The 9570-nt window shown below is 38.1% G+C and overlaps 1 protein-coding gene and 1 long non-coding RNA gene across 2 annotated transcripts; both read left to right on the top strand.

Annotated features, from left to right (window-relative positions):
- The first annotated feature begins 356 nt into the window (after positions 1-356).
- Positions 357-1953, top strand: LOC119487114. The gene is made up of 4 exons (XR_005206647.1): positions 357-496; positions 1071-1072; positions 1224-1392; positions 1913-1953. It is a non-coding gene; the product is annotated as an uncharacterized LOC119487114 (long non-coding RNA).
- A 3-nt stretch (positions 1954-1956) lies between these two features.
- LOC119486703 (microtubule-associated serine/threonine-protein kinase 3-like) lies at positions 1957-7346 on the top strand. The gene is made up of 11 exons (XM_037767011.1): positions 1957-1999; positions 2194-2393; positions 2518-2656; positions 3895-4027; positions 4135-4300; positions 4611-4712; positions 4969-5091; positions 5625-5734; positions 5862-6584; positions 6872-7106; positions 7280-7346. The coding sequence occupies exons 2-10, from the start codon at positions 2240-2242 to the stop codon at positions 6995-6997; spliced, it is 1776 nt and encodes a 591-aa protein (XP_037622939.1). The 5' UTR covers positions 1957-1999; positions 2194-2239; the 3' UTR covers positions 6998-7106; positions 7280-7346.
- The last annotated feature ends 2224 nt before the right edge of the window (positions 7347-9570 follow it).

Below are 9570 nucleotides of genomic sequence, written 5' to 3'. Positions count from 1 at the left end.
TACTAAGAAGTTACAGTCATAATCCATTCATCAATAACACACCTTAAAGCTATTTATATCTAGATGACTATGACCGACTTTGAGTGTTCCGTTAAAAAAAACATGTTTTTGTTGATATTTTGTTGTATTCATGTTTATTACATGCAAAGAGTCAAAGAACCAAAGCCATATAAATCTAGTTTCCATGGAAACATAAGAATGGAATGTCATCGATTACCGCTCATCGATGTCACGCTCTAAATGAAATACGATGATGTCATTCCATCGCATGACGTAACAAAGCCACACTCTAAATGGAACTACGATGATGCCATTCCAACCTATGGCGTAACAAAGCCACACTCTAAAGGAACTACGTTGAAACATTAACGAGTAGAGAAATCTGACAGCTTTCTGTTAGTCTGTAGAAAGTTGGTAACAGAGACAGTTATCAGCAGCATCCCATAACAGCACAGCAAATCTTTGCATTTGAGAGAAGACTGTAGTTATGGTACCAGTAAGTATTTATTTCCTTTTATTAACACGTTATTTTTATTATTTTTTAAGTTGATATCTCATAAAAAAGCTGGGACAGTGTATTGACTCTTTGAGTTCAAAGTCAGGGCTCTTTCTCTGCAGTTTAGTTTGCTATAATCTAGTTAAACACTGAGAGGTTCAGCTTTATTGTGTTTTGTATATCAAGTATATCAAACATATACACAACTGAGCACCAGTTTTCTTTCTTTTCTAAAAATGGGATTACTATTTATTTTCTAACAGCTTTTAAATTCAGTATGTGTGTCCCCTATCAGGTTTATTACTTCACCTACTGGCTATACTACAGTAGGTGAGGTCATTTGTGTTAATGTATATACTACTATACTGTAATTACTTGTTTAATTACATTTTGCTCTCCTTCACTTGGTTCAAAGTCTTATTATACATTTAAAAATGTCAACTACATTACAGTGTGTTGTAAAGCATTTCATTGTTTCAATGCTTAATAGAACAAAGACTGTAGATGAAACAGTTTATGCTCAATTTGAACATCGTTGCACTGTCTTGTGCTCGATCTGGGAACAGATTTGAAGATGTTTCTGATTACTTGGACCCTCTTTCATCACAGATCTTTAATTTACGCTCCTGCCTAAACAGAAATAATTATCATCATTGTTTTAAATTCTGTTCAATGTTTAAATTCTGTTTTATGTTCAGCTCAAGAAACTAGTGCGAATGGCACCAAGGAGGAGGTTTCCTATCAAAGACAAGCCCCAGGCCACCCGGGCCCTGAAGTTCATCCAGCTCCAGCTGATGGAGCTGGCCAAAGACTGTGACAACAAGCTGAAGAACGGTCAGGTCAGCCCCAACTGCTTTGTGGAGCTGGAAACCCAACTGGAGAAGATTCTCCACGAGGTAGGCCTTTCTCATCTTTGAGGCATTTTTTAAAAGGCTATAACATGTGATCAAACCAATTTCAGTGTATCAACATACAGTGCTGGCAGTAATTGTAATAGCAAAACAGCCAATCAGTTAAAAGTGCCAAAAAGAGAATTCCACTGAATTAAATAAACGTGAGCTTAATAAAGCCAGGTCTGTCAGGTCACTGGTTTTAGTCTGTTTGAGCAGATTATTTTTTAATGCCCTTTAACGTATTATAATTCCAAAAGGTCATATTGTGGTTTTTTTTTAATAATATCATTGTACTTGTATTTGTTCACTTACAGACTGCAAAGCAATATAGAGTTGTAATATGATTATTGTTTATAATTCCACTGAAGGTGTATTTAAATTTAAAGTATTACACAGTCCCATTGGATAAACTGAAAAAAGGCTGGGTTGTCAAGCTCAAAACAAGGCTGCTTTTCTGATATACCTTTAGCTTAATATACATTTTGTATTTCAACCTTTTTTGTCCTTCCTGCGTTTGATTTAGACCCGCGCAGCCTGCAAGCCTCCTCCAACAAAACCGGCGAAAGAGGGACTTCAAAATCATCAGAGAGGTTTCCCGTGGCGCCTTTGGGTGAGTAAGACAGACTGCTTTCTTTGTGTTCAGACTGACTCTTCGGATAGGGCGGGCAGAGAGTCCAGTCAAAGCAGAAAAGAACTTGAAATGTGTTGTAGAATTGTTTTGTCCCATCTGAACAGTTTCTTTTCAAATCAGAGCTGATACTCAGTCATAGAAGCTGCTCACATTTCCTTTTCCCTCTTATCCAGGACTGTAAACCTTGTGTGGCACATCAAGACCAAGGAGATCTTTGCGATGAAGCAGATTGCACTGAAATACCCCAGCCAGAGAGCTGATGTTCTGTTGGAACGGGACATGCTCACCTACCTTGACCACCCCCTCGTCGTGCCCATGTACTGCTCGTTTGAGACAGTAGGCCAAATGTACATGACGATGGAGTATGTGAAAGGTAAGGAGTTTTTTCTGGATTGGTCATGCATGCATGTACACTATATCCACTGTACACATCTGACACACACTAAGAAGACCTAAACATAGCATCTGACCTGTTATGTCTCTCTCTAACCTTGTAGGTGGGGATCTTGAAGACTTGTTGGAAAAGGAAAAGCATTTTCGTATGGACATGGCCCATTTCTACATGGCAGAGCTTGTCTTAGCTGTGGAGTACATCCACAGCTACGGCATCCTGCACATGGACCTCAAACCCAGCAAGTGAGTTCTCAACCTGTCTCTTAAGAGAGGACATCTTGAACATTTTGTATTATTTTTCGATGTCTGGTTTTAGGCCCTCCTTAGTTACTGTTACTACGCTTGTCATGCTTTTCGTTCTTGCATGGTACAGTTTACAACAACATCGGTGGCAGATATACCATTTGAGATTTCTAATTTCTCGGTCATCGGCTGGATATTAGAAGCTGCTACTGACGTTATTTCATGAGTTGGTGGAAAACACAGTCTCTGGCTGACTTTTCGTTTCCAACTGACCCATTTTAAAGCTAGAAAGGCACTTGGAGAGCGCAGACCTCCACTGTTTATTTATAATTAATTTATACATTTCATTTATAGATATAAACACTGTTTTAAAGCCATTCCTTTGCTCTTATATTTTTGGTTTAGGAAACTCAAAGCCTGACAGAACTGACATGCCTACATATAGTTGCTCAGCTGTGATTGGACGATTGCTGTTCAGGGGAGGGGTTTAACAAATCTTTTTTTAAGTTGGAGCAGAATTTACAGAAACTCTCCCAGTATTGATATTCTTTATATTTTTTACACAATCTTAAGTCAGAATGTGCGTGACTAGTTTAGGCCGTATTCTATCTAGTAATGTATCTATTACAGGGCTGTCAAAGTTAACGCGATAATAACGGGTTAATGCAAATTCCCTTTAACGTCACTAACTTCTTTAACGCATTAACACAATTGATATTCTGGAGGTTGTACTGGGATCAGTTTTAAATATACAGTGAAGATACTGGTATCATATGAAACTAGAAAAACCTAAGGAATCCATTGGTACCAATGTCATAGCTTGTCGCGAAGGAGGTTAAATACTGCTGCTAAACTTCTGCTAAATTTTGGCGAGGGGGTCGAAGTGTTCCCTTGACCTCTGACCTCAAGATATGTGAATGAAAATGAGTTCTATGGGTACCCACGAGTCTCCTCTTTACAGACTAGCCCACTTATGATAATCATGCAGTTTGTGGCAAGTAAAAGTCAAGTCAGCACACTGACACACTGACAGCTGTTGTTGTCGGTTGGGCTGCAGTTTGCATGTTACGATTTGGGCATATTTTTATGCTAAATGCAGTACCTGTTTAATTGACAAAAGTATTCTGTGTAGCCCAGAAACCCCCAATGACTTTCCTATTTGGCTCGCTTGCTATTGAAGTGGAATAGTCCTGGCATATAGTCTAACATGAGACATGTTCTGCTTCCCTCCATTGTAGTCTGTTGATCACTAAAGAGGGACACATCAAGGTGGCTGATTTCGGGCTGTCCAAGATTGGGTCAGTCAGCACGGCAGCCTTGATGACCGAAGCAGACTGTCGGCGAAATGCCAGAGAGTTCACCGACACAGAGGTTAGTCTCTTCTCTTCTCCACTTATTTAAACTTGTGTAAATCCTGTGTTATATGTATTTTCGTACTTCATTTTCCGTTTCCTCCCCTCTTTCATGTCCTCCTACAGACATGCGGCACACCTGTCTTCATGGCCCCAGAACTGTACCTAAAGACGGGCTATGGGAAGCCCGTAGACTGGTGGGCCGCAGGAGTGATTCTCTATAATCTCCTGTACGGTGTAGTACCTTTCGATGGCAACAATAAAAAAGAGGTCGCTAAACTTGTGACCGAAGGTAAGAATCTTTAGCTCCATTCATTATCTTCTCATCACATGCAACCTTCTACACATTTGTCATTCTAGCAGTTCTGAATGAATCTTTCTGTATTTTAAAACTGATTCAAAATGCACCCACTTTGAGATTTAACTTTAAAAATCTGGCACAAAGTAGCTTTCATTTCTTGTTTCTTTTAAATTTGGGATTTATTTCTTTACGCTAGGTTTATGATGTTTTCCTCTAAGAATTATGTCATTCAGTCCCTTTGGTGATGTCAATTAAATGTAAATTCCTTGATCAGATCAACTGATATGTGCTTCTTTTCCAGATGACATCCACTTTCCAGATGGGGGACATCCCAGCCTGGAGTTTGCCAGGCAGCTCATCAGTGGTCTCTTGGAAAAGGACCCTGTGAGGCGTTTGGGTACACGTAAGTGACAGCTTTACTAATGATAGACAGTATGAGAAACAGAGAAACTGCATTTTTATTAGAATACTAACTGGTGTCATGGTTAGAGGTGCGGTGCGCTACATACTGTATGAAGGGAAAATGTAGTCCATAGCGAGACTAGACCCTGAGACCTCCAGAGACCTTTGAACGTAGTGTGGAGTGTTTGGATCAGGTGCCAGGCCCAACATGTGTAGATGTACAAACTAACTGTTTGATTGTGTCACTTTTTATCCAGGAGGAGCCAGTGAGGTGAAAAGACACCCGTTCTTCCAGGGTGTGGACTGGAAGAAGCTCCCCTATGAGACACCTCCATATGTCCCTGATGTGAAAAAGATGCTGGACGGCAGCAGCTTTTCATGTATTTATCTCTCATATATTCCTTTTTTATTTCTATTCCAATTTGGTAATGCAGTGATATCTTTCACCGGTTGTCCACGTTAGGGTCAGATAATCCTTTATTATATGTTGATGTAAAGTGTTCCAGCAGCAGAAGGAGCTGCTGTATCTCTCTTTCACTGAAGGAGCTATTTATAGTCCATCTTTGGAACATTGTAGTTTCACCACGGCACCACCGGCGTCACTAACATCCGCCGCCATCGCATCATAATCACGGCGCAGAGTGCAGTCGAATTCTCTTAACACCACGGTTGTCTTTTCCCTAAGTCCTCATGAATTCTCCTTCACATCTTTCCTTGACCTCATGACGTTTTCCATGGAGGTCAAGGAAAAGTGGACAGGAAAAGACATTCTTTTTTGACTTTTCGACCGCAGCCAAAGACTCATGTCTGACATGAGGAGTAGACTTGATTTTTCAGTAATGTCTGGTGTGAATTTCAATTAGAATAAATATGTCAGCCTTTCCCATGACTTAACGCATGTTGGTTGTTGCAGGTACTCCTTCAAAGCTGCGCCTCACATCCTCTGATTCTGATGATGATGACTATGACGAACCACCTACAGGGCAAACAAACTTCTGCACTGTTGCCTTCCGCTTCAACAAGGTAGGGTACAGTTTCTTCTCCAGCTCCTCACCCCTCACTGCTGTTTGAGGTTGTCTAAATCTGTTTCTCACTGTTGAATACACATTGAATGTAAATAACTGACAGCAGTTTTCTCTTAAAACTCCAGGTGTACGGCAGCCCAATGCCCCTGTCCCCCTGCACGCCTATGAATCGGCGCCTGTTGTCAGCAAAGCCGGGAGACAGCGAGGCAAAGGAGGAGCAGCAGGAAATTGAGGCGTCTGATGAAGGTTTTTCTGACGAAGAGGACTCCGACGACATGGGTTTCAGTGAAGCCTGTCTCGGACAAAGTGGACATGGCGAAAGTCAATCTGACAATTCTTCACCTTCCCCCCACCACTCCGCTCCAGGCCAAATGGACTCAGTCTACTTTGACAGTGATTCTGATGGAGAGGACAACAGCAAATTTAATTTCAGATTACCCTGTCTCCGACAAAGTGGACGGGACGAAAGTCAATCTGACTCCGCCCCTACACCTCCCCCCCACCACGCTGCTCCAGTCCAAATGGACTCAGAATACATTGACAGGGATTCTGAATGGGAGGACATCAGTCAGCATTCCAGTGAAGCCTCTCTCCGACAAAGTGGACAGGACGAAAGTCAATGTGACTCCGCCCCTTCACCTGCCCCCCACCACGCGTCTCCAGTCCAAATGGACCCAGTGGAAGAGTGCCTGAGCGAGGACCTGCTCGATGCCACCTGGTCCCTGCTGGACATCCAGTTCCAGATGGCCGAGCTGGCCAGAGACTTAAGCAACACGCTGCAGAACGATCTGGTCAGGCCCGACTACTTTATGGAGCTCCAAAGCCAACTGGTGGATATTCTCCAGGAGGTAGGCCTTTCTCATCTTTGAGGCATTTTTTTTTTCCAGCCGATTCACTTGTTTATACATTGTCAAAAGTTCAGATAACAAACAGGAAACTTCGGACAAGCATCGATCAGATTGGACAGAATATTTAACAAAATTGAACACACTTTTTAAATCTTATTAACAAGGCACTCACTTTTCAGTGCTTGTGGCTGCTTTTCTGATATACCTTTAGTTAGCTTAATATACTTTTAATATTTTATTTATTTATTTATTACATAACGTTTTTGTCCTTCCTGTGTTTGATTTAGACCCACAAAGCCACCTGCAAGCCCACTGTTGAGGACGTCTCCAGTGAGGAGGACAGGGAACCAAATAATCAAGGCAGATGGCCACCCACCCAGAGCCCGGTTCTGCTCAAGGTTTCTACCCGTTAAAGGGGAGTGTTTCCTTGCTACAGCGCATAACCACAACTGTGCAATGCTCATGGGGTCTTACCCATATATATACGTATATATGTGAAATCTATACGTATATATGTGATATATATATACGTATATGTGATATATACACATATATATACAATATACATATGCATGTATACTGTATATATGTGATATACTGTATATATATGTGATATGTATATATATATGTGTGTGTGTGTGTGTGTGTGTGTGTGTGTGTGTGTGTATATATATATATATATATATGTGTGTGATATATATATACGTATATATTTGATATCTATACGTATATATGTGATATATATATACGTATATGTGATATATACACATATATATACAATATACATATGCATGTATACTGTATATATGTGATATACTGTATATATATGTGATATGTATATATATGTGTGTGTGTGTGTGTGTGTGTGTGTGTGTGTATATATATATATATATATATGTGTGTGATATATATATACGTATATATGTGATATTATATATACAATATACATATGCATGTATACTGTATATATGTGATATACTGAATATATATGTGATATATATATATATATATATATGTGATATATATATATATTTGTGTGTGTGTGTGTGTGTGTGTGTGTATATATACGTGTGTATATATATATATATATACATATAATGTATAAATATATAAATAAAAAATGTTAAATTTAAAATCACGGTGGATGTAATGAAGCTTTCTGAACATAATGTGTTTTTATATATGTGTGTATATGAATTATATATATATATATATATAATGTATAAATATATAAATACAAAATTGAAAATCACGGTGGATGTAATGAAGCTTTCTGAACATAATGTGTGTTTATATATGTGTGTATATGAATTATATATATATATATATATATAATGTATAAATATATAAATACAAAATTGAAAATCACGGTGGATGTAATGAAGCTTTCTGAACATAACAGTAAGACTAACTATTAAAGGGTTAGTGTGTGTTGATGATGATCATGCAATGATTGTTGAATTCTTGAAGCAACCTAGAAATGTAACAGTCAAATTGAGTGAACATAAGCAGTTACAGCTGCTAAATGAAGCAATATAATATAATAGTTTAAAAAACTATTTCTGCTTTTTCTGCAGAAAATGTGTGTGAGTGCTGACAGCTGAAATTAATTGCAAAGCATTGCTGAAAATACAGAAATCTAAAAGCGCAAATGTGGAATAGACTTCTAGAAAGTAGTGTTTGGATAGAGTAAACCTTTTAAACTATAAGTCAGTGGGCGGAAAGTATTTGCACGAAATAAACCTTTAAGTTATTAGAAAGTAGTATTTGGGTAGAATTGACTTTTATTTGAAACATTAGGTCCATCCCTAGTTTCCTGTTAACATACAGTGAGAGTTGGGGATTTTATTTTTTTTAATTTATTTATTTTTTAAATGATATTATTTTTTTAAGGAGATCAGTTAGATAGGAAGGGGCGTGTCCATTTACAATTTAAAGTCTGATCTGACATGGATGAGTAGCCAATGATGGTAATACTGGTGTAATATGCCCTCTTCACAGCAGCCATTTTGACATGTCATGGCATGATAATCACAGGTGTAATTAATAACATTGATTATGGCTAGTTAGTTAGTTAGTTTTTTTTGTTTTGATTGTCTATCTCGAGTCATTTCACTGCTCTTTTTGCCCTCTCTTGTTTTATTCATACTGTGTGATTTAAAATTGTTGTTTGTTTGTGTGGACCCCAGGAGGACTATAGTGACCACTTTGTGTAAGTTAATTGACATCCAAATACAGGATAAAGAATGACTAGAGCTTTTATATGGTCTTGCAATGAAAGGTAACACTTCATTTTACAGGTCTGCAGATTTCATGGTAATTAGATGATAATTAGCAAGTTACCTATCTGAAATTTCTTTGGAATCACTGCCAAATTACCCCAATATTTACCTCACAATTTATCGAAAATCACTTTATTATAAACATTATTTAACAGTTATATGCTAAAATAGCATTTAATGGTTAAAATAGGGCCCATAGGCCATAACTAATAGAAGACACTTCTGATCAGGCACAAATCTCACCATTATTGGTAGCTAATGTAATGATTCAGGGAGTTTTAAAAAAAAATTAATTTCAAGTTATAAGTTTCAAGTTATATGCTCATTATTATCTATTTACCAGCAGACATGGAAATAAAGCATATCAATTAACTTTGTATTCTTTTCCTGGAATAGTATTAAAGCAATTGGGAAATAGCGGAATATAATGAATTAGAAATCGTGTATTTTGAACTACATTAATAATGTAGTGATTTGAACTATATTATACTATACTATATGTACCTGTAGGGAGATACTGTAAATATGTCCATTGAAACAAGGTGGAACACAAAGTATCATTATTGCTATGAGGTAAGTAAGTTGGTTTGATGGCTGAAAATATTCATTAACAAGGTCTTGTCATTAAATTTAGTCAAGTCATTTTGAGGCAGAAAAAAACTTTCAGTGACAAGGTAGGAGCTGCAATCAGTTTTTGGCAGGTG

This window comes from Sebastes umbrosus, chromosome 4 (assembly GCF_015220745.1).
Source record: "Sebastes umbrosus isolate fSebUmb1 chromosome 4, fSebUmb1.pri, whole genome shotgun sequence".
In the NCBI taxonomy this organism is placed as follows: domain Eukaryota; kingdom Metazoa; phylum Chordata; class Actinopteri; order Perciformes; family Sebastidae; genus Sebastes; species Sebastes umbrosus.
Note: the sequence above shows the minus strand (reverse complement) of the source record. Positions and strands in the feature narration are given on the sequence as shown.